The sequence below is a fragment of the Pollicipes pollicipes genome, unplaced genomic scaffold, assembly GCF_011947565.3.
Source record: "Pollicipes pollicipes isolate AB1234 unplaced genomic scaffold, Ppol_2.1 Scaffold_3087;HRSCAF=3621_pilon_pilon_pilon, whole genome shotgun sequence".
Taxonomy (NCBI): domain Eukaryota; kingdom Metazoa; phylum Arthropoda; class Thecostraca; order Pollicipedomorpha; family Pollicipedidae; genus Pollicipes; species Pollicipes pollicipes.
Window position 1 is genome coordinate 36,434,280 of NW_023596225.1, and position 24,886 is coordinate 36,459,165.

Below are 24,886 nucleotides of genomic sequence, written 5' to 3' on the forward strand. Positions count from 1 at the left end.
CATGGTCTTGAACAGCAGTGGCAGCGTGTAAGCAGCGATGTTTGGCGAACGACGTCCTCACAACCGCCAACGTGTGGTTGACCTTCCTTCGAAAAGCCTCCGCTGTCCGCGCAGGCTTTTGTCTGCACGCGGAACGTAGCCTGTGATCTGTACGAAGATTCCGAGGTGCGTCTCAGTGTGTTTGACCGCGATTGTTACGTCGTGTTCACGGAATAGGTCAGTCTCGGGTTGCAATTGCCGATATGCATCACTTTGCAATATGTTGTGTTGGAGAGGAGCAGCCACTCCTCGGACCAACTGACCAGGGCGTTGACCCATCGTCACTGCCAGTCACAGTCCACCCAGCCTGAGCAGGGCGACCCGTGGTTCCATCCTGAGTAACTGGGATGGCAGTGGTACTACCCGTCCTGTCAGGGCTTCCAGTACCCCTAGGATCCTGAGCGCGTTGGCTGGTATTACCTTCATAGGCAGCACCTAATACAGGAGTGGGGGAGGGAGGAGGGGGCGGACCACTTGGGGGGTTTTGGGGCGTGGCGCGGGCGGATCAGCCCGGGTAATGCCATCTGTTCCGTCTGTCCCTAAGACGAGGTTCGTGTGTTGATCATCAAAGTGTTGCAGAATGGTGCGATACCCGGCTACAGGTGACATGAACGTCACCTGCGCTGGTGGCACTCGTGCGTCACCAGCTGCCACGGAGAGGAGGAGGAGACATACCTTCCAGTTTTCCCCAAATGGTCCGTGCCCCCTTCAACGTGCCTGTCGAATTCACGGATTTTTCATCATTTTCCATTTATAATGCCACTTTCTGTTCAGGCTAACCCCAATTTGAACCGCACTCGCCGGTTGTTTCCAGTTTGACCGCTCCATTTGAGGTTTGACCCCCCCCCCCCCCTTCCTCCCCATCATCTCTGGAACGTGGTTCACCCACGACAGGTGATGTCAGCTGAACGGAATACGTTGTCCGCGGAGGCATACAGGTGACGTCACTCCACACAAACACGTCAGAAACAATCCAATCGGTCAAACTGGCAGGTGAACATAACCAGGTAGTGAGAAACCATCCATGAATGCAAAAGACCGTGCTTCAGATTGTTCAAGCACACTAGCATACTGACGAACAGCGGTATCTTCAGTTCGCTGTACCCACAGAGCCTTCAAAATTTGTAGAACACTTCAAAACAGCATTTTGAATTTAACGTTTTGAATTTCAAGGGCCATTACTCGGTCAATGTTTGAGATATTGACGTTGCACGCACGCACGGAGATGTTTGGCAGCGTTCGCTACTCATTACTCGAGCCTGGAGGTGAAGTCTAGTTAACGCCTGACCTGTGGCCACCCCGGAAGGTCGCTTTGAAGGTCATCTGTAGAAATGGTGCATGAAAACGTACAAAATACCACATGCTGATATCACCATCCATTTTTTTTTTAATCTAGCAAAAACTGGCTAGGGGGGCCGTGAACTGTTAGCTTCTAGCGAATGGCCGATTAGTCGCCTAGGGGCAGATTTTCGTCAATCCATGTTCTGAGACTGTGCGGAGCCACCTGGCGCCGAGCTGTGTTGGCGGCGTATTGGTGGTCGCCCACTCTCATCCTTCTGGTAGGCTGGTCGGCACGCACCCTTCCTCGACCCCGTATGGTAGTAGAGGTCCGGCCGGCGACGCTGGTGGGCTGGGCGCCGGTCCCAGTACAGCTCCGCCGCCACCGGGGAACGCACCGGTAATGTGGAGCGTCAACCGCTCGCCTGCGTCGCGATTCCGGGACCGAGGCCAGACAGCACCGAAACCCTACAATCGCGTTCTACAACAACCGTGATCGCGATCACGGTTCTAGATGTCGCGCTCGCGGTTTCGAAACACATGGGAAAGTATCAGCGGCTGAGGTGGGTGCTAATATGTTGGCAGCTTTTCTGAAAATGTCTCGGAGCGGTATTTCCCCAGACAGAAGGGTTTCGCTGTCGTCCAACATTCCGTTTGACCATTTGAGATAAGCGGCGGGCGGGGGACTGGTCAGGCGTGTTTGCAGCGCGGCAGCGGGGCCGGCGCGGTGCGGATGGTGCCACGGCCCGGGGGATGGCGTCTGTCCCGTCCGCTGACGTCACGGGCCGGCCGACGGACGAGCGGGTGATGACTATCGCCAACGTCCGCATATCCGCTGAGACCGCAGCGGACGGTGAGAGAGACGATGGCGGAGGGGGGGGGGGGGGGGGGGGGGGGGGATTAACAGAGAGCCGCTGCGCGCGTGCGCCGGGTCGCACGCCTGCCCTTGACGTGGCGCACGTTAAGAGGATGAGCGAGCTTGGTATGGGGCCGCCACGCTGCCGCTGCCGCTGCCGGGGAAAGTGAGAGCTCACAGGACGGAGCCGCAGGAGGTGCCCCGGCCAAGCGGCGGCGATTCCGGGACGGCTGTCTGCTGCTGATGGTCGCTTAGCAACATACCGTGAACGCTCCCCGGGGCCTCTCCCACAATTTGTCAGACGGAGTGCGATGAAGGGCATTACGCATCTGACGGAGCCATCGGTTCGCCCACCTCTGGGAACCAGTCGTTTTGCTAAACGGCTGTGTAACAGAGGCGCATGGTCTCGGACAGTCGTGGTGGCATCGGTAATGCCTAGACGTACAGCCGTAGCGGTAAACGAGGTATTTAACAGACTGGCTATCGGCGGCAAGTCCGCTCGCGAGTACTTTGGGTAACCTACTTCACACACACACGTGCACGCACGCACGCACGCACGCACGCACGCACGCACGCACGCACGCACGCACGCATATATATATATATATATATATATATATATATATATATATATATATATATATATATATATATATATATATATATATATATATATATAATATCCGTACAGTGGTGAGTGACTGCCTCCAGGCATTACGCAGAAAGAAAAGTCGTTGCGTTTAGTAGTCACAGCTACGACAGTTACTGCACGCTACATCTTTTTTCTGCCAAGATTCCAACTTGCATTGTTTCCCACCGCCCCTCCCCACCTCATAAAGAGTCGTCCTCCGGGCCCCGCCGAGAGACGTCCGCAACTGGGTAGTGGTACCCGCGCTGCTGTTGGCGCCAAACACCTAGGGCGCCCTGCGCCTCGCAGTCGCTCTGAGTCGGTAAAATTTTGACGGAATGCGTCCTAGTTGGGCCGGAAATTGCTCGTACTTTTATATATATATATATATATATATATATATATATATATATATATATATATGTGCGTATATATAATGGAGGACAATTAGGCAATGACCGTGTGTTTCTGTTGACCAGGTCTTGGTGCGGATGGTGAACCAGCCCACTTGTCTGGAGCAGAGGAGGCTCACGCCGAGGAACTGATGAAAAAAGAGGCCTTCAACATCGTTCTTAGTGACAAGATTTCGCCCAACCGCTCCGTGCCAGATGCCAGAAGCAAACTGTGAGTGCTGGCCTGTTTGCTATCAGGCGGAGGGAGGCGCGGGCATAATCTGCGCTGGTTTTGTTGGAGGCTGATGCTCAATGTGTCCAGTTTTGGACTGCTGGTACAGTGCTGAACGTGTGGCAGATACCACGTAAGGAAGGGAGCGTCGCTTTGATGTGGATCGATCCTCCGCGCTCTGACATGTGCTTTGGATGCGGGATCGGCACAGACATACAAATATCTTTTCCTGTGGCGCAGCGCTGCGGCGGTGTCGCTCAGTTCGCGGCTTAATCGGCGCAAATGGCGCCCTGGTAGCCAACTGGGTCCACACTTTGCTGCTATGATGACCCTGTGTTCTTATTGTGAGACTTTTAGGCTCTAGGTTACATATTGGTGCCTCAGATCCGTTTTCAATATTTTAGAAACCCTGTAAAAAGGACTGGGACCTTCGACCTTATGAGTTCGCTGCCAATTCAGTGTGTGGGAGGGGGAGCAGAAACATAGCCCAAAAGCTCCCTCCCCATCCCTTCCTTGCCTACGTCACTGCAGTGGTAACCCTTCGCTAGGCATTACGCACAAAGAAAAACCCCCGCAGTTGGCAGCCATAGCTACGGCAGTCACGCCGCGCTACAGCCTTTGTCTACGGAGATTCCCCCCCCCCCCCCCCTCCCCATAAAAGCCGTCCTCAGAGCCCCGCCCTGAGTCCCGCCGAGGTAACGTTCGCAGCTGGGCGGTATTGTCCGCGCAGATGTCCTCGCCCAACACCTGAGAACCCCCTTGCGCCTCACAGGCGTTCTGAGTCGGTGAAATTTCAACGAAATGCGTCACAAGTTACCGACCGGGAATCGCTCGGGGACATGCTGCAGTTAACCCAAGCGGGCTGCAATGGCGTGCACGAGTTAATGTTGCGTCTTGTTGTTCGTGGGTGTCAGACTCCATAAGGAGTGGTTTGCTTGATATGCCAATCTGCAAACATTGGCTGTCAACGGCCCGACAATCAACGGAGCCCACATCCTGGCGGAAGTCGGCTGCACCTCATTTTGTGCGGCAAGGAACCGATGTCCTACATGCATTCCTTATAAAAAGCTTGTGAGGCATATATACCCTCATCACGCGCCCGGTTGGCCGGTGGAATACGCTTAGTTCGGGCGGGGGGGCTCAAGTTGACTTCGAAACCTAAAAAAAAGCCAGGAGAGCTAGAGACAACAAATGAAAAGGATACCTTGAGCTGTATGTTGCATGTGGCGTGCTGTATGCGTATGTATGTGAGCTAATGGAGCCGTACATTTGTCTTAATTTGAGGTTCCAAGGTCATATAAGTTCAAACTCCAGATTGCTGTCCAAAGTGCCCCCAGACCTTCTCATGTAACTGCGGTGAACCTAGCTGCCTGTTCTAAGCATAAGGTCACTGGTTCAAACGTAGGTCAAATAACTTGTGTCACCTTAAGAAGGTCATACTGACCAAACCTGTCTTGATTTTTGCTTTTTAATGAGCGTCAGTGATTGCGTTTGGTGCATGTTCCCAAAATCGAAATTGACCGGGGTCATTTTTGTTCAGTGACCAATCCTCATCTTGAAGAAGTCAATGAAAGATGTATGATGCGGCCTCTATTATTATTAATGAATTCGAAATGAGCACTGGAAATTACTCCATGTAGAGGGCTGTCGAGCAAAAAGCATGTTGGATTTGACCTTGGTCTGACTTTCGTGCATCACCCCGGGTCAATGAAATTGGTTAATTCAATTGCTGTGTTTCGTAAGAAACTAACTCAGAGTTGCATGGCTTCAACTATGACTCCGTTGTTGCATCAGATTGAACGATATCCTGGAAATTTTGCTCGCTGAATCCATAACCTGACTGATCTGCCTTGCGTCAGTGACCTGACAAGGTACATGCAAATTTTGACATCAAACGATCCGCTATTGCATTTTCTACAGCTTGGCAAAATCTGGCATGGCTACGTCGCGCCGTTCGGAAATTGTTCCGGAAAAAACACCGTGGGTCAAATGGGCTCCCACCCGAGCGCCTGTTAAGGGATTGCGGTAGCCAAAAACGGTTGCTGATTTTATTGTTCCCAAAGCTGGCGGTAAATTAGGACCCCTGAAAGCAGTTCCCGAACCAATTGGGAACAGGTGAAACATTGCCAATTTTGCGTTTTGTCGTCGAACGCTGCTGCTGCGTATTCGTCTCCCTCTGAGTCCAGTTCAGACCGAAATGTGCAGAAATATTGCAGCGTAGAGAGAACACCCGCGACAACAGATGGGTCATGGTAGTCAGGTCTCTGTTTGCTGCATATTTCTGTTGAAATGCTTGTGGTTCTCAAAAAGCCTTGTTTTTTATTGTTCTTGGAGCGAGTAGCTGATTTTTATTTCAATCAACAGTTTTCAGTGTAAACATCTCAAACATGACCACTTCCGTGCTTTGTCCTGGACCGTGGCTCCTACTAGATATGCCGAATGTGATGCTGCTCTTATGGAAATATAGCTCCGAAACGGACTAGAAAACGTGCATAAATCGTGAGGCTATACTTAAATTTCTACGCATTTGGATATAACGTTTGCTGTTTTGTATCAGGCCCAGCCTTTTGAAGTGATCTCATTCTCGCCGGGTAGGATTAGCTAAAGCATATTTGTAGCATGGTCTCCTTTGCATTTCCTGTCGGCTCGAACCCACCTTTGAAAATAATTCGGGAAGCTCACATTCAGGCTAAAAGGACGTGGTTGTACCAGGAGGGAGGCCGTCATGTGGAACGTATTAAAAGATGCGATTTACTGGTGGCCACAATCGATTCCCCAGTCACTTTGTTTTCTTAGAGTGCCTCATACAATATGCTAATCACCAGGAAATCGCCCCGCCTATTAACGAACAATGCCAAGCGATTTCATAACCACGCCTACTCCTGCCCCTCACTGGGGTGAGTGTGGTCTGTTTTCCTTTCAGTAACTGTCATCCACCTGCTTGCGTGTTCCAATCGCGCGTGTTGGAAACGTTCGCGAAACGCTGCGTGGTCGTCTATTACAATGTCGCCGGAGCCGTCTTTACCCGTCTGGCCGTACCTGCACGAACCCGCGCAGCCGTCAGTCTGCTCTCGGGTTTCACGATCTCCCCCCCCCCCCCCCGTCCCTCTCTCCATCGTTCACCCAGGCCTCGAGGCGCACCCCGGACGACACTGCGGCCGGCATTGCGCAGACCGCGCGCCGTCGGGCGGTGTGGTCGTCAGCGCTGTGTGGCGGGCGAGACTGACGGTGACACGTGGGGGCCCAACGTCGCAGGTGGCCTGGGTCGGTGGTGGAGGGGGTGGTGTATCGCAGGCGGGCGAACGACTCAGGGCTGGAACGGCCGGGATTGAGGATGGGGCGCTCAGAGACACCGAAGCGGTGTCATCAGCTGCCATGCGAAACCAACCGTTGTTATTTGAGATAGCGAACGTGAGGCGTGACGGACACGTACACTGCGTTCTGCGTCACGTGACGTCACAGTTATCAGATTGCCAACATTTGCTGTCAATAATAAAGCGGCTTGATACTCCCAAGTACATTTTCGTGAACCTGGGAGCTGAAATTGGCATAGAAAGGAAAGCAACATCCCTCGTTTTCATTGACAACTGCTCCGTCTATCTTCGCTCAACCCCACGTACCGTCATACTTAGTGGCCCCATTGTGCCTCGTCTGGTCGGTGACGTTTGTCTCGTGACGCTCGAACAGCCCGCACCCGCGGCACGTTCTCGTTCCAAATGCGGTCATCCGACCGCGCAGGTGGGGGACGTTGCGATACTTCGCGTGGCACCTGACCAACATGATCGCACTCTCACCCGACCCCCAGTGACTCTCTCCCTCGCTCTCCCGGCAGGTGTCTAGGCCGACAGCACGACCACGACCTGCCCACAGCGAGCGTCATCATCATCTTCACCAACGAGGCGTTCTCTTCACTGGTGCGGACCATCCACAGCGTCATCAACCGCACTCCGGCGCGCCTGCTGAAGCAGATCATCCTGGTGGACGACTTCAGTGACAGAGGTTAGTCTATGTCCCATTCGGTTAGTTTGTCGGTTGGTAACTCAGGTAGCGAAGCCAGTCAGGGAGCAAACTGATCAGTTACTTAATACTGTACTACGTCAGATCCTGCTCGACCTGATCAGTTAGGTAGTCAGGCAATAAAACGCATTTTTCCGAAATTGTGCATGTCAGCTGCACCGCCGATCAGTCTATCGGGGAATGTCAGCCGGACCGCCGAGTAGTCTGTCGGGAGTGTCAGCCGGACCGCCGAGTAGTCTGTCGAGGGTGTCAGCCGGACCGCCGCTCAGTCCGTCGAGGGTGTCGACCAGACCGCCGATCAGTCCGTCGGGGGTGTCAGCCGGACCGCCGAGTAGTCTGTCGGGGTGTCAGCCGGACCTCCGCTCAGTCCGTCGAGGGTGTCGACCAGACCGCCGATCAGTCCGTCGGGGGCGTCAGCCGGACCGCCGAGCAGTCTGTGGGGGGGGGGGGGGGGGGTCAGCCGGACCGCCGGTCAGTCTATCGGGGTGTCAGCCGGACTGCCGATCAGTCTATCGGGGAATGTCAGCCAGACTGCCGATCAGTCGTCGGGGGATGTCAACCGGACCGTCGATCAGTCCGTCGGGGGATGTCAGCCGTACCGCCGATCAGCCTATCGGGGAATGTCAGCCAGACTGCCGATCAGTCCGTCGGGGGATGTCAGCCAGACCGCCGATCAGTCTATCGGGGAATGTCAGCCGGACCGCCGATCATTCCGTCGAGGATGTCAGCCGGACCGCCGATCAGTCCGTCGGGGGATGTCAGCCAGACTGCCGATCAGTCCGCCGGAGTGTATCCGTCCCGCGTTCCTCCGTGTGGCCGTCGGCGGCCCGCCGGCGCCGGCACGTGCAGCCTTTCCCGGCGCCCGATGTGGGCCGCGCCAGGTGCGGCCCGCGCGTCTCGTAATGGTGCCGGCCGGAGGAGGTCCGCTATTCGTCCGCGCGCTGCCGCCGCCGCCGCCGCCGCCGACGCGCGCGCGAGCCTCGGCGGCGCATCGGAGCGTGCCGCTGCCGCTCCCACCGCGCCTCTGGCAGCTGACGCCGGCGGCGGTGCGCCGACCTTCGCCACGCGACGCGGACGGCCGCCGGTGCCACCCCGCCGCCGGGCGGGCGGCGCGTGTTATCGGCCGATTAGGCGCGTCGGGAGCCGGTCCAGCCGTCGACCTTGCCGCTTCGGGGCGATCCTCCAGTGGTCAAACGGGACCCGGCCGACACGCACAGTGCGCTTGTGACAGGTGGCACAGGGAAATTGCGACCACAAGCGGCGCCCGCCCGGCAACGAAGCCGCGACGCTGCGGCGGGCGGCACGCGCGCGGGCGCCTTCTTCATGCGAGGCCGCAGGGACGCATTCTCCTTTTTTGTCCTTGGTGTTGCGATAATGTTTTTCGCCCTGTGGTTTTTCTCCCTGTTTATGGTTACGTTCGTTTGGGTCACACAGAAGCGTGAAGATCGAGTAAAGGCATCACATGGCGCAATTCGTGCGGCAGCGAGGTTGGTTGTGCTGCTGGCTTGAAGAGTTGCAAAATTTAGACCATTGCTATTTGTGTCGGACGGCGCATCAACTCAGATGGTCATGGTCCAGGTGGCGACTGGTTTTCCGCCGTTACGACGCCTCGCACGGCGGCGGGCCGACCGGGATGGAGTCGCCGGTTGACACAGATCGGTGCTCGCCACTAGACCAGTCCCGATCAGGGCCGGCGCCACCGGGGCCGACCGCTCGACACGGGCCCGCTCGCCAGGCAGCGCGCGGACGGGCGCGCGCCGCTCAGCAGTCTGCTGGGACCGACCGCTTGACACGGGCCCGCTCGCCGGGCAGCGCGCGGGCAGGCGCGCGCCGCCCAGCAGTCCGCTGGGGCCGGCCGCTTGACACGGGCTCGCTCGCCGGGCAGCGCGCGGACGGGCGCGCGCCGCACAGCAGTCCGCCGGGGCCGACCGCTTGACACGGGCCCGCTCGCCGGGCAGCGCGCGGACGGGCGCGCGCCGCTCAGCAGTCTGCTGGGACCGACCGCTTGACACGGGCCCGCTCGCCGGGCAGCGCGCGGACGGGCGCGCGCCGCACAGCAGTCCGCCGGGGCCGACCGCTTGACACGGGCCCGCTCGCCGGGCAGCGCGTGGACGGGCGCGCGCCGCACAGCGGTCCGCCGGGGCCGACCGCTTGACACGGGCCCGCTCGCTGGGCAGCGCGCGGACGGGGCGCGCGCCGCACAGCGGTCCGCCGGGACCAACCGCTTGACACGGGCCCGCTCGCTGGGCAGCGCGCGGACGGGCGCGCGCCGCCGAGCAGTCCGCCGGGGCCGACCGCTTGACACGGGCCCGCTCGCTGGGCAGCGCGCGGACGGGCCCGCGTCGCGCAACGGTCCGCCGGCGGAGACTGGAGCTCGCAGGCAGACGCGCTGCCGGCAGGTTCCGGTAATCGAGGCGAACTTCTGTCGCCTGGGGCGTGAGCGATCCGTCACTGGGGTGTTCGGTTGGAAGCTCGGTAGATTTTCAAGTGTAGTTTCTGGTTTAGTTTCCGGCTTGTTTTCTCTAGTCTCTTGTGATCGAACACTGGATCGGTTTTCGCCGCCAGACTTTCTGCCGATAGGACGTCTGTTGAAGGGAATATCTTAATCGAAAACAGTGAGGCAAGCATCATATATGATAAAACAAACTCATTTATAACTGTGAGTATACTTTCGAGTGGAAAGAGGCTACTCTTGACAGCACAATTCTCTGTTTTGTAAATATGCTGCTCAATGCGTCATAGTTTGATTACGTCGTCGTACCTTGCACAACATTGGTTGGAAGATAATGGACGGCTGTTAGATCTGGAAATCGTGCCCACGAACGCCACGTATGTATGAACGCCTTAACAAATATGTTGTCTGCCTTTCTTGGCGCATGGATCATGGAATGATGGGATTTTAATGACGTTATTTTAGCGTCATGAATGCCAAGGTGACTGAAATACTTTCCCCGTTATACCCTCCCCATTTTTTGCGGGCGTGTAGTTCAGAAACTAGAGGCTGTCAGAAAGGTCAGGATTGTGAACAGCACCGAAAGGTCTATGAGGTGCCTGTTCAGTCCGGAACCACATATGCTCGTGGAACACTTTCTTTAAATATCTCGTTTACCGCTATATCATGACTGTGCATCTTAGCATTACAGATGCCACCACGACTGTCCGAGACCGCACACCTCTGTTTCACAGCCGTTTAGCATAACGACTGGTTCCCAGAGGTGGGCGAACCGATGGCTCCGTCAGATGCGTAATGCCCCTCATCCCGCTCCGTCTGACAAATTGTGGGATAGGCCCGGGGGGGCGCTCACGGCATATTGCTAAGCGGCCATCAGCAGCAGGCAGCCGTCCCGGAATCGCCGCCGCTTGGTCGGGGCGCCTGCTGCGGCTCCGTCCTGTGATTTCTCACTTTCCCCGGCACCGGCAGCGGCAGCGTGGTGGCCCCATACCGGGCTTGCTCATCCTCTTACCGTGCGACACGTCAAGGGCAGGCGCTGCGGCGTGCGCGCGCAGCGGCTCTCCGGTAATCCCCGCTCCCCCGCCCCCTCCTCCGCCATCGCGTCTCCCACCGTCCGCAGCGGCTCTCTGTTAATCCCCCCCCCCCTCCGCCATCGCCCCTCTCACCGTCCGCTGCGGTCTCAGCGGACGTGCGGACGTTGGCGACTGCCATCACCGGCTCGTCCGTCGGCCGGCCCGTGACGTCACCGGCTGGTCCGTCGACCGGCCCGTGACGTCAGCGGACGAGACAGATGCCATCCCCGGGCCGTGGCGCCATCTGCCGGGCCGTGGCACCATCCGCACCGCGCCCGCCCCTCTGTCGCGTCCCAAATGCACCTGACCGGTCCCCCGCCCGCCGATTATCTCAAATGGTCAAACGAAATGTTGGACGGCAGCGAAACCGTTCTGTCTGGGGAAATACTGCACCGAGACATTTTCAGAAAAGCTGCCAACACATTAGCACCCACCTCAGCCGCTGATACTTTCCCACGTGTTTCGAAACCGCGAGCGCGACATCTAGAACCGTGATCGCGATCACGGTTGTTGTAGAACGCGATCGTAGGGGTTCGGTGCCGTCTGGCCTCGGTCCCGGAATCGCGACGGAGGCGAGCGATTGACGCTCCACATAACCGGTGCGTTCCCCGGTGGGCGGCGGAACGATACAGGGACCGGCGTCCACCCACCAGCGTCGCCGGCCGAACCTCTACTGCCATACGGGGTCGAGGAAGGGTGCGTGCCGGCCAGCCCGCCAGAAGCATGAGGGTGGGCGACCACCAATACGCCGCCAACACAGCTCGGCGCCAGGCGGCTCCGCACAGTCTCAGAACATGGATTGACGAAAATCTGCCCCCAGGCGACCAATCGGCCATTCACTAGACGCCCCCTCCATTCACTAGACGCCCCCTCCATTCACTAGACGCCCCCAGAGTTCACGGCTCCCTGGCAAGTTTTTGCTAGATTTTAAAAAAAAAACGGGCAGTGATATCGGCTTGTGGTATTCTGTACGTTTTCATACATCATTTTTACATATGACCTTCAAGGCGACCTTCCGGGGTGGCCACAGGTCAAGTGTTAACTAGACTTCACCCCCAGGCTCGAGTAATGAGCAGTGAATGCTGCCAAACATCTTCGAAACTTGGCACATTTTGCGTGAAACCATGACGTATACGTGTATGTACATATATATATATATATATATATATATATATATATATATATGTATATATATATATATATATGTTACATTTGCGTATATATACACATAAATATATACTTGTATATACCTATATATGTGATATGCTCCTGCTCCAAGCGTGCGCTCAAAGTCAATATCTCAAACGCTAACCGAGTTATGGCTCTTGAAATTCAAAACGTTTAATTAAAAATGTTTTTTTGGAATGTTCACGAATTTTGAAGGCTCTGAGGGTGCAGCGAGCTGAGAGTTTTCCACTGTTCGTTAGTATGCCAGTGTACTGGAGCAGTTTGAAGCATGATCGGTTGCATTCAGTGGTGGTTTCTCACTGTCTGGTTATGTTCACCCGCCAGTTTGATCGATTGGATTGTTTCTGACATGTTTGTGTGGAGTGGCGTCACCTGCATGTCTCCGCGGACAACGTATTCCGTTCAGCTGACATCACCTGTAGTGGGTGAACCACGTTCCAGAGATGCTAGGGGTGGGGGAAACCTAAAATGAAGCGGTCAAACTGGAAGGAACCTCCGGCTGGGGCCAAATTTTTTGGGTAGGCTTATCTGAAAGTGGCATTACAGGTGGAAAACATGAAAAATATGTGGATTCAGTAGGCAAATTGAAGAGACCATAAGACCATTTGTGGAGAATGGGAGGGTGCGTCCTCCCTCTCCCGTGGAAGCTGGGACACGTGAGTGTCGCCTGCTTAGGTGATGCTCATGTCACCTGTAGCTGGGTTTCGCACCATTCAGTGGTATTTTGATGACAAACGCACGAACCTCGTTTTAGCCGTTAAGACAACTTATGAAGATCCCATGCCATTTCCTTTGAACACATGTGCTTTGTGTCCTCGGTTATCTGCACCCTTCTCGGCAGCACCTGGATTGCCACGGACTTCAAGCGATACCGTAATACCGGTGTCGATAAAAGTTAGGTCACGGGCATTGCAGTGTTCGGAGCATTACCCAGCCGGCTGGAGGGCAGGTCGGGCTGTTGTCATGGTCTCTTATTGAGAGCTCTTAGTAACCGAACTGCGCTGTGCATGCGATTACACAACGCCGAATTGGCTCGACATGGGTGTGATAGAGTGTGAGGCCAAAACTCTTACGTTTTCTTACGTGTTTCTCTGGAATATGCCGCTGTTAGCGTAGTTTTCTTACGTGATTCTCTGGAATATGTCGCTGTCAATGTTAAGTGCCGTAAATATTGATGCATGTCATACATTTGATGAGGAGGGACACGTGCGCTCTAGGGCTACTACATGCGCAAGCCCTTACTTTCTTCCCAGAGTTGCGGTTGCAGCGCTTTCCCAGGCTGAATACGAAACTACATCCCTGAGTTAAGGAGTGTTTGCGCCACATGGAAAGGCTGGCATTTCGCCTGAGGGCGAACACAATACGCTGTCTTAGGAGACCAACGGCGGTTTGGGAGCTAAAGGTCAAATGGTGCCCTGATTTTTCGTAACTGAACGGATTTCGTTTCGGTTTATAGGAGTGTTCCAGAACAAAGTCTCTTGTAAAAAAATACTCTTTTTTATTTGAAGTTTAGACATCCTGCAACACTGAACATTTGGGTGGGGGGGCATGGCCCGGTTGCCCCTTTTCCCCCCTCTGGATTTACCCTTGATTTCGTCGCGTGGAACTTGCGCCGGTTGCGAAACACCACGGGAGGCACGAGGATCTTTATCTAGACTTAAACGACCGGGACTCCAGCAGTAGCTATATCTATTTTTAGAGACATTTCTGTCCACAAATATCCCTAGAATGCTGGCCGTTTTCGTCGCCGTCATGAATTCAAGATCCGGTTTGACGGTCTGAGATGCGACTTTTATCGCCGCCGCCGGGCCGCCCCTCCCCCGCTTTCTCCCCTCCTCTTTCCCCTCCCCCTCTCGTGCGGGGAGCGGGTCCTGTCGGCGCGGCACGCCGCCGGGCCGCCGGGCCGCCGAGCTCCTCCCACGGGAGCGGCGGCGGTAATTGCCCTCTGTGCCAGTCGCGCACCGGGGCGCCGACGGTGCTCGCGTCAGTATCGGGGCCGGTTTGCGCACGCGACCCGTTAGGGGACAGCCGTCGGCCGCTTGGGAGCGGCTCAGGCGCCGCTCGGCGCCGAGCTGTCCTGGAGCTGCAGTGCCGGATGCTGGAAACTGGTTACTGACCTTGGTGGGCTGCTTGACGGATACCCTGTGTCATGCTCAGTACATCGTCGGGAATGGGTTAGGACAGGCTGTTTTTCTTGGTGGTGTAGGCTACATTTAGTGTCGCGCGAATATTGAGATATCGTCTCTGTTTGTGTGAGAGCTAAACGCATTTGCCGCTTCCCGTGTGTTGCGGCCGCACGGCCTTCGTTTTAGCGTTCAGCGACGCAATCGTTCGAACTAGGAAACATTGATTGATCTAGAGCATGAAAAAGCTGCTCGAATCGCTGAATTATTCAACTTCACATGGAATTGCATGCTCTTGGCATGACGGTCCCGTTGTTTAATCATTGCTTGGTCGCGACTGGGTAACATGTATTGACTATATTTTGATTGCTTATTTTGTTTTGGGCGAAGTTGTGAACAACTGGATGGTTGATGACGTGCGAACGTGGTCGCGTCGTTGTCATGTTCTTTTATTGCATTGATACAACTATTGTAATTCTTCCGAATCAAACAATAAGCCCCTCGCTGGAATGATTCGTGAATACGATCAACCAAGGCCATTTGACTGAGCGGGTGAAATTGCAGCACGCGGGTTTAGAACTTCCAATCAACCATTTCGTTTTTGGCTGCTCGGCGAACCGGTGGATGGGGATCCTTCAGCAATGTTAACCAGAACGCGGGGAAAACAGCAGGATATTTTTGACACGGTGTCCCCGAGCTTAGTGTGCACAACGCGTAACAGACGCTGATACGGGCGGTGAGACGCCCCCGGCAGGGCATCGGGACCATCTGTTGCCCAACAGCTGCCGCTGCAGCACGCGGAAGGCGGCTTGGTGGAGGCAGATGCGCTGACACGTGTGCTGACGTGCCTCACGATGAAGGGGCTGATCTCTGTCTCGTGTCGCATGGCCCAGGCCACCCCGGTCTGGTATATTGGGGCCTCGTGTCCGTCGATCAGCGTATTGCTGTGAGCGTGACAGCTTGAATCGCACGCCACACAGCACCGGCTCAGCCCTGCCTCCGGCTGTCGCTCTCCCGAGCCCGCCCCGCCCGCCCCGCCGCCTCGCTCGCCGGTCGCCGCGCCGCCGGGCCAGACGTCTCGCCCGGAGTCACCGGCGGCGGCGGCGGCCGGTGCGTCCGATGTGGGCCACGCCGCCGGCGGCCCGGAACGCTGGGCGCCGCCGCTGCCGGGCGAGCGCCGCCCGCTTGTCTGTCCGCTCTCCCCGAGCCGCCGCGCGCCGGGAGCAGGCTGGACGGCGCGGCCCTGGGAGGGTGGTGATGTGCGGTAGAGGTCCGGTTTGGGTGTGAAGTCACGCGCGGCGGCGGTGGTCTGATGACTGGCTGTGTCCGAGGTCGGCTTGCGGGGAGATCGGCACTCAATCATCATGGTGAAAACATAGCTTTCCGATGTCTGCGCTAACCTCCGTCAATCCCATAGATCAAATACGACAACAGCTCGACCTTGCATGCTGACAGCATTGCTTTCTTTGCTTTTTCTCTTATCAGCTCCATTCGCCGATGGATTACAGCTGAAGAAATACCGCTCTGATGGTATGCCTGACGCGGTTTTAAGCCTGCGGTATGTACCGCCGGCGGCCTCCGGGGCCGTCGGCGGGGTGCGGTCGGCGGGCCGCCGCTCGCGCTGGTCGGCGAGTGCCAATTCGCCGCTCTCACGTCCGGCTCCGGCTCCGGCCCCGGCCCCTGCTCGGCCGGGCGGCGGGGTGTTCGGCGGGCGCCCGGATGCGCAGAGCGGCCACGGGTGGTCCGCGTCACTCACGCCCTGAGGTGCTGCGGACGCAGCAACGCACCTCTGGACGAAGCACTCGGAAGTTTCCCTTTCGCCCTGGCAGATATGTTGAGAGCGTGAAAATATCCGAAAAATGCATTCCCTTCGCCTCTGTTCGACATATGGCACACCACGAGTTGTCAAAAAAGTCTGGCATTTCGCACTGGTCAGTAGACGCCCGCCTCTGCGTATCGGGCGGGCTAAACTTCGCAGACAGGCATGCACGGCACTGGAAAAGTCTCGTGTGCCTGGTCCGAAGACCGGTTTGTGGTCTGTGAGGTCGGACCAGACCGGACCGGACTGGATTCCCGGCAGAGCAGTCCTCTTCCGCGGCAGGAGGTGGCTCGGGCGCCGCCCTGTCGGCCCGCTCCGCCGCTGGCCCGCATCTCCTCTGGGTGGGCGCGGAACATACCTGCCCTTGAATGCAGACAGTCTGATCTGGGCTGACGGCACGGCAAGGCTGTTGATCCTCCACTGTGATGGACTACAGTGAAGCATCAAGCAGAGTTTTTTTTCTTGTGGGAATGCGTGAGCCGTGTAGAAGACTGGAGTGGATGCATTATGATGCATCCGTCTGTGGGGATTTGTTATGTCATCGCTCGACATGCCCATTTTGCCCTCGCACAGTTATGACCACCCAAAGAATGGTCTCAACCTCGTTTACCGCTATCGCCGCTAAGCTGTGAGAGAGCTGCTGGAATGGCCGGGTTTGCTGCTGCCACCACTGCCGTGGCTCTGACCGGCTGCTCTCCGGCTGCCAGGCTCTCCACGATGATACGAGTCGGTACGTGACTGGACCGTGGTCCTGCTCGGGTACGGCGTCTAGGACTGGGGACCGTCCGCCGCTCCAGAATGTGTCGCTTCTGCCTCTAGTGCCCGAGGCCCGGCTCCATTCAGCTCTTTGTGGTGGTTGCGCCAAGCACCTCGTGTCTGCATCTTCCGCATTCTTAGATCGCCGAGTGTCTGCGTTTTCTTTGGATCTTCCGTCTTGAGGATCCGCTCAGTGCCGCTCATCCGGCTGGGTGTATGTGGTCTTATCTCGCTCGCCGTCGCAGCCACTCGTCCCGTACTATGCTGGCTCTCGAGCGCGGCGAACGCTGCCTCGTCCCGGACGGGAGCTGTTTTCGGAGCAATAGAGCAGTATGAGGTAAAGAGCTATGGCAAGCGTGGCGCGCGCACGCTTCTGACAGTGTGTGGGGAAGATGGCTGTACCAATGCCGCGGTATTCTGGACACGCTTCCGCAGATGCAGGCCATTGGAGGGCGAGCTTGCGGTGCCCCCCCCCCCCCCCCATGGGATGGTGATCGGCTGCGATTCACGAGGTGTGACGCTGGTTAGTGCTGCACGGCGAATCCTGACATTCGCCGGATACATCTCTATCGACACTTTGGCTCCTAATGAATAAATCTGTGATGCGGTGTGTGTTGCTGCGCTTCTTAAGATAACCCCTCCCCTCCCCGCCATCGTGTTCTAGTTCCGGCAAATGCTCCAATATCCGCCACCACTCTCACCCGGTCTCCTCCACCGTCTCACATTGCGCCTCCCCGTCCTGGCTGACACATCTTGCGCCGTAGCCGCCTGCGGCGCCGTCGTCCTGAACGCTCGCCGGCTCCTTTCCAGTGGAGCTAGGCGGCAAGCTGGAGCGCTACATCGAGCGGTTCTTCAACGCGGGCCGCCAGCTGGTGCAGCTGATCCGGCTGAGCGCGCGATCCGGTCTGATCCGGGCCCGGCTGGCCGGCGCACGCGCCGCTACCGGCGACGTGCTCGTCTTCCTCGACTCCCACTGCGAGTGCGGCATCCAGTGGTGAGTGGCCCTGGCGGGCGCGGCGGCCAGTGGCGGGTGAGCGTTGTGAATGCGGGGTCCATTGCTGAGAGGACGCTGCGAGCGTGGCGTCCAGTGGTGAGGGGGCGTGGTGAATGTGGCGTCCATGTGGGGAGTGGATGATGCGAATGCGGCGTTTATTGGCAAGTTTCGTGACAGGTATTGCGTCCTGTAGTGCGCTGTTACTGAGAAAGTGGTGTCCAGCGGTGTGCTGTCACTGGGGAAGTGGTGTCCAGTGGTGAGCTGTCACTGGTGCAAAGGTGTCTAGTGGTGTGCTGTCACTGGGGAAGTTGTGTCCGGTGGTGTGCTGTCACTGGGGGAGTGGTGTCCAGTGGTGTGCTGTCACTGGGGGAGTGGTGTCCAGTGGTGTGCTGTCACTGGGGGAGTGGTGTCCATTGGTGTGCTGTCATTGGGGAGTGGTGTCCATTGGTGTGCTGTCACTGGGGAGTGGTGTCTATTGGTGTGATGTCACTGAGTGAGTGATGTCCGGTGGTGTGCTGTCACTGGGGAGTGGTGCCCATTGGTGTGATGTCACTAGAGGAGTGGTGCCCGGTGGCAAGCTGTCACTAGGGCAGCGATGTCCGGCGGGGAGTTGCATGTGTTGAGACGTGGGGTGTAATCCAGTATTGAGTTGTGAGTGGGCGTAATAGGGACTGGCGTCGCTTCGGGTGCGGTGTCCTGTCGGAGTATCGTCACTGTCGCTGTGACATACGGTACTGAGCACCGTTCCTGTAAGGGCGACGCACTGCCGAGAGTGACGTCCAGGTGTTTATGAACCAGATGTGACGTGAGAGCCGCGCTGGCAGTGAACACGGTTGTTTATTATCTTTGTATGTGACAGTGAAGACCACTCTCCTTGAATTGTGTTACACATGTGGCATACACTGTCGTGCACCTGCACGTGCTTGGATTATCACTGTCACAACGGCTCAAACGGTTTCCCGCCATGAGGCTCAATATCTGATGCATGCCAGACGTATTTGACGATCCCCGATGCTAGTTAGGAGTCCGTGACACTGCTGAGTCAAAAGGCGTTCAGTATTCTGTGATTGCAGCCCTGGGGACTGCGTGCTGGTACCACCACAGTTTGAGAACACCGATAAACGAGCGCGGTGTACTTTGCCTCCTGTTAGCCGCATCATCTGCCGCTGGCATTTAATGATGTCATGGCGTCTGCCCCCGCTACGCCTCGGGACTGGTGACCCTCCGAGGTGTGCAGGCGTCATTCGGGCCCGTGTCGGCGGCGCGGGACGGTAGCTCCACCCACCCACCGCCGCCTCAGGGCCTGGTGGCCCTCCGAGGTGTACAGGCGTCATTCGGGCCCGTGTCGGCGGCGCGGGACGGTAGCCCCGCCCACCCACCGCCGCCTCGGGACCTGGTGACTCTCCGAGGTGTGCAGGCGTCATTCGGGCCCGTGTCGGCGGTGTGGGACGGTAGCTCCACCCACCCACCGCCGCCTCGGGACTGGTGACCCTCCGAGGTGTGCAGGCGTTATTCGGGCCCGCGTCGGCGGTGCGGGACGGTAGCCCCGCCCACTCACCGCCGCCTCAGGGCCTGGTGGCCCTCCGAGGTGTGCGGGCGTCATTCGGGCCCGTGTCGGCGGCGCGGGACGGTAGCTCCACCCACCCACCGCCGCCTCGGGACCTGGTGACTCTCCGAGGTGTGCAGGCGTCATTCGGGCCCGTGTCGGCGGTGCGGGACGGTAGCCCCACCCACCCACCGCCGCCTCGGGGCCTGGCGACCCTCCGACGTGTACAGGCGTAATTCGGGCCCGTGTCGGCGGTGCGGGACGGTAGCCCCAACCACCCACCGCCGCCTCGGGACCTGGCGACCCTCCGACGTGTACAGGCGTAATTCGGGCCCGTGTCGGCGGTGCGGGACGGTAGCCCCAACCACCCACCGCCGCCTCGGGGCCTGGCGACCCTCCGACGTGTACAGGCGTAATTCGGGCCCGTGTCGGCGGTGCGGGACGGTAGCTCCACCCACCCACCGCCGCCTCGGGGCCTGGCGACCCTCCGACGTGTACAGGCGTAATTCGGGCCCGTGTCGGCGGTGCGGGACGGTAGCCCCAACCACCCACCGCCGCCTCGGGGCCTGACGACCCTCCGACGTGTACAGGCGTAATTCGGGCCCGTGTCGGCGGTGCGGGACGGTAGCCCCAACCACCCACCGCCGCCTCGGGGCCTGACGACCCTCCGACGTGTACAGGCGTAATTCGGGCCCGTGTCGGCGGTGCGGGACGGTAGCCCCACCCACCCACCGCCGCCTCGGGGTCCCGACCGACACAGTCACGCTGATCGACCCTCAGCAGGCGTCGCTGTTGTATATGCGCCTGTTATGCACCGCTGCCGACCCAATGATAAATTTTCATTGTGCTTTGAGTCAGGGTACAGTAGTGGTAGTACATGGGTGCGTGGCGCAGTACAAAATGTGTATTGTGGTGACATTGTTCATGTGTACGCTATAAAGTTGCGCTTGACCTGGCACGTTGAAATTTATGTAATAAGTTAAATCTACGTATTTCATGCCATGCACACCTTTTTCTTCTAAATTGCCTCTATGATATGTCCAGCAATGGCTACCGATCAGCATGTACACAAAAAGACACCCGTTTTGGTGCATATTCACAGATGTTTTGACCCGACTGAAAATAGTTTGGTGCGATCGGCCATATGAAAGGTGATGATGGAAAATTATGAAGCACGTTATGCTAAACATCTGTCGCATATTTTCATTCTGGCTGGGAAGTCCGTCGTTTCGCACCAGATGTGATGGCGTCCATGCAGAGTGACTGCGTCACGCTGTCTGCGGCGGCGCCGCGCCGGCCGGCCCGCCCCGTCCGCTGTGGGCCGGGGCGGGGCACCACCGGACTGTGTCGTGTCCGGCCGGAGATGACGCGCGCGCGGGGCGGGCCGGTTCGGCCGGCCCGCCCCCACCGCGGCCCGCAGTCGGTCACGGTCAGCTGGCGACGGTCTCGGTCGTCAGCCAGGCCGGCGTCTGGCCGCTGGTATGTGAGGCCGTCCGCTGACGCCAGCTGACAGCCGACGTCACCGGACGGCCTCACATACCAGCCGCCAGCTCACGGCTGGTACGTGAGGCCGTCCGCTTACGTCGACCGTGAGCTGGCGGCTGGTACGTGAGGCTGTCCGCTTACGTCAGCTGTCAGCTGGCGGCCGGTATGTGAGGCCGTCCGCTGATGTCGGCCGTCAGCTGGCGGCTGGTACGTGAGGCTGTCCGCTGACGTCGGCCGTCAGCTGGCGGTTTGTAGGTGAGGCTGTCTGCTGACGTCAGCCGTCAGCTGGCGGCTGGTACGTGAGGCTGTCCGCTTACGTCGGCCGTGAGCTGGCGCCTGGTAAGTGAGGCTGTCCGCTGACGTCAGCCGTCAGCTGATGTCCCGTGCGGTGACCGTTGAGGTCCTGGCGACGCCGGTGTCTTCAATGGACGCTGGTCAGCAGACGCTGCCTATCAGGCGATGTCTATTGCCAGATGCCTGTGGCATATATTGTGTCTGTGGTCGTTTTTACGGCCATCGCCCGGCATGGGTACCCGGCTTGAGCGGGCTACCCGGCTGGTATTGGGCGTTGTGCGACGCCGTCAGTTGGTTCGTTCATCTGCCATGCTGAGGCGGGCTGCGGTTGGCCGCCCTCCCCCACCCCATATCAGGTACGGCCCGAGACCGGGGCCCAGCCGGGGTGGGAGCGCGCCGGCGGGAGAGAGAGAGAGAGAGAGAGAGAGAGAGAGAGAGAGAGAGAGAGAGAGAGAGAGAGAGAGAGAGAGAGAGAGAGAGAGAGAGAGCGAGAGCGAGAGCGAGAGCGAGAGCGAGAGCGAGAGCGAGAGCGAGAGCGAGAGCGAGAGCGAGAGCGAGAGCGAGAGCGAGAGCGAGAGCGAGAGCGAGAGCGAGAGCGAGAGCGAGAGCGAGAGCGAGAGGGAGAGCGAGCGAGAGCGAGAGAGCGAGAGCGAGAGAGCGAGAGCGGGAGCGAGAGAGCGAGAGCGAGAGCGGGAGAGCGAGAGCGAGAGAGCGAGAGAGCGAGAGGGAGAGAGCGAGAGAGCGAGAGGGAGAGCCAGAGAGGGAGAGCGAGAGCGAGAGCGAGAGCGAGAGCGAGAGCGAGCGAGAGCGAGAGCGAGAGCGAGAGCGAGAGCGAGAGCGGAGCGAGAGCGAGAGGCGAGAGCGAGAGCGAGAGGCGAGAGCGAGAGCGAGGAGCGAGAGCGAGAGCGAGAGCGAGAGCGAGAGCGAGAGCGAGAGCGAGAGCGAGAGCGGAGACGAGAGCGAGAGCGAGAGCGAGAGCGAGAGCGAGAGCGAGAGCGAGAGCGAGAGCGAGAGCGAGAGCGAGAGCGAGAGCGAGAGCGAGAGCGAGAGCGAGAGAGAGAGAGAGAGAGAGAGAGAGAGAGAGAGAGAGAGAGAGAGAGAGAGAGGAGAGAGAGAGAGAGAGAGAGGAGAGAGAGAGAGAGAGAGAGAGAGAGAGATTAGAGAGAGAGAGAGAGAGAGAGAGAGAGATAGAGAGAGAGAGTAGAGAGAGAGAGAGAGAGAGAGAGAGAGAGAGAGAGAGAGAGAGAGAAGAGAGAGAGAGAGAGAGAGAGAGAGAGAGAGAGAGAGAGAGAGAGAGAGAGAGAGAGAGAGCGAGAGCGAGAGAGACCGCGGCGGCCTCGCTTCGGCCGACCGCAGCCTTCACAGGGCCTCTGCCGACTGAGTCGGATCGCCACAGCCTGGGCTGGGATGGCGGGTGCACTTGCGGCGTGGCCCCGCGGCGCCGGCGAGCCCAGCTAGCAGTGCGGAGTTCCGGGGCGCTGACTGGGGCCGTCAGCTGATAGGGCAGCCGGGCGTACACCTTGGACACTGCTGGACTGGCCAGAGCCCACGCTACCGCCCTGAGTGCGGGTGAGCGATGGCACGTGACCGTGTAGCGCGTACTCGACGGCGTATCACACGGCACCCGGCGTGTGGCGGCGTCGCTCCCGACAGGCACCGTTGGCCGCCGCCGGCACGACCGCCGGCCGCCGGCCGTCGGTCAATACGGCCGGAAGGATTTGTGGCGGGCCGGTCGGCATTGACGAAGCGCGTCATTTATCATCAGGCAGGAGGGCCGCCCGGTTACCCGGCAGTCAAACTGGCCGCCGCGGCACGCGCGCTGTTCGCCAGCGTAATGTTCGCAGGGCCCATCAAGGCTCGCTGCCTGGGACGGATTCGGCATTAGGTCATATTAAAACATACTGGGTCAGGTTGCCATGCCACGCTCGTGCATGCCCAAACTTTTGGTCTGTGGCAGGTGCTGGGTGGTGGATTATGATTATTCTAGCAATTGTTTTTGTAACTATGTAAATGCCTGGTGATGGTGCGCCAACACCCCCCCCCCCCCTCCACACACACACACCTTTATTAAAAACACGCCCAGTGCGTCATCGTTTTAATAACGCTCTGGCTGGGCCTGGCACTTTCGACATTGTGTGCCGTTTTTACAGTGAACAAGTTTTGGGGTCATTGCGTGGCGTCAATCCAAACTCCATGGGTATATCAGCAGGTGATTAAGCTGCTGGAGGCTTAGGTGCAAGAAGGTCCACGGACATGCGAAGGTCTGCATATGTCAACCAATATTTTTGCTGTTTTCATGCTGGGAAACGCAATCGTTCCATTTCATGGACCGAGTTATGGTCTTTGAGTTTTCAGCTACCAAATGTATGTGGCGCGGCTGCCACCTCCCACGCATGGCGCGAGACAAAAAAGAGCGCTTGACCAACGGCAGCCGGGGAGGCGATCGTCAAGACAGCGATTCCCACATGAATCCTCCTCGCCGCATTATCAGTGGCCGTTACAGGCGATTCGCTGTTTGGTTCGTTCCCGGCTGCTGGCTCATCTCCCCGGCTCGTGCGACTGTCCGCCTCCTCCTCCTCGGAGCCGTGCTTCTTTGCGCCCACGCCGCAAGGCTCTGGTGGCCGCCGTCCTGTTCCTCGTCCCCCTGTGACAGACGTGTGACGACTGCTGTCAATCCGTGATGACTCTGTTCTTGTATCTCTGCCAGCGTAGCAACCCGTCTCCAATGCCTCGTCGCCCTGTGACCAGTTCAGGACCGTTATGTGACTGTCCCTGTGGCCGTCCTGTAGCCGTTCTGCCAGTGTGACGGCTCGTAGCAGTGTTACGCCGCGTGGTGATCGGTTTGTGGCGTGCGCGTGACCGTCCAGTGGCCTATACCTACGCCGGTGTGACGATAAAACGATCACCGTTACCTGCGTCGCGCCGCCCTGTGACGGGAACACGTCCTGCTTGTAACGTCCATGCTTGTGACCGGGGTATGCCCTTCTTGTGACCGGAGCGTGCCCCGCTTGTGACCGGAGCGCGCCCCGCTTGTGACCGGAGCACTCCCCGCTTGTGACCGGAGCGCGCCCCGCTTGTGGCCGGGGCGCGCCCCTTTTGTGACGGGCCTGAGGCCGCCCTGTGACCACGGCGTCGCCGCGTCGCCAGGATGGAGCCGCTGCTGCAGCGCATCAAGGAGGACCACACCGCCGTCCTCACGCCCATCATCGACGTCATCGACGACAAGACGCTGCAGTACTACAACTCGAACGGCGAGTTCTTCCAGGTACGGTCCGCCCGGTCGCCGGCCTGGAGCAGTGGCGGCGCCGACGCTGGTCGTCTGGGCTCTAAGCCACTGGAAGGCTTTGATAAAACGACAGGTGGCGATTAACGAAGTGACGCGGATAAGAACCGAAAAATTTGATGAAGTGGCTGCATTGGTCGAGTGGGGTTACGGACGATTTTTGTCCCCTGTTTTGTTCGTCCTGACACAAGTTTTTTGGGCTGGGGATCGGACGTGCTCCACCATGACGTGAGCCTTGTTATCTGACATCCGTGAAAGCCTAATCTTTTGCTCCGCCTGCGTTCAAACAGAGATTAGGTGCCGGATAGCCATGCTTCATAGACCCACGAGGCAACTGGCCACGTTCATACGAGAGGAGATTGGGCGTCGGACAGCCGTGCTTCACAGACCCACGAGGCAACTGGCCACGCTCATACGAGAGGAGATTGGGC

At 58.3% G+C, this 24,886-nt stretch overlaps 1 protein-coding gene across 2 annotated transcripts in view; it reads left to right on the forward strand.

The window, feature by feature from the left end:
• LOC119090706 (polypeptide N-acetylgalactosaminyltransferase 1) overlaps positions 1-24,886 on the forward strand; it is a 42,853-nt gene that overhangs the window by 1,827 nt on the left and 16,140 nt on the right. For both annotated transcript variants that reach the window (XM_037213557.1, XM_037213556.1), the window contains exons 2-5: positions 3,281-3,425; positions 7,258-7,424; positions 17,664-17,847; positions 24,320-24,437. In XM_037213557.1, the coding sequence (XP_037069452.1) occupies positions 3,281-3,425; positions 7,258-7,424; positions 17,664-17,847; positions 24,320-24,437 (614 nt within the window). The remainder of the gene's footprint in view (positions 1-3,280; positions 3,426-7,257; positions 7,425-17,663; positions 17,848-24,319; positions 24,438-24,886) is intronic.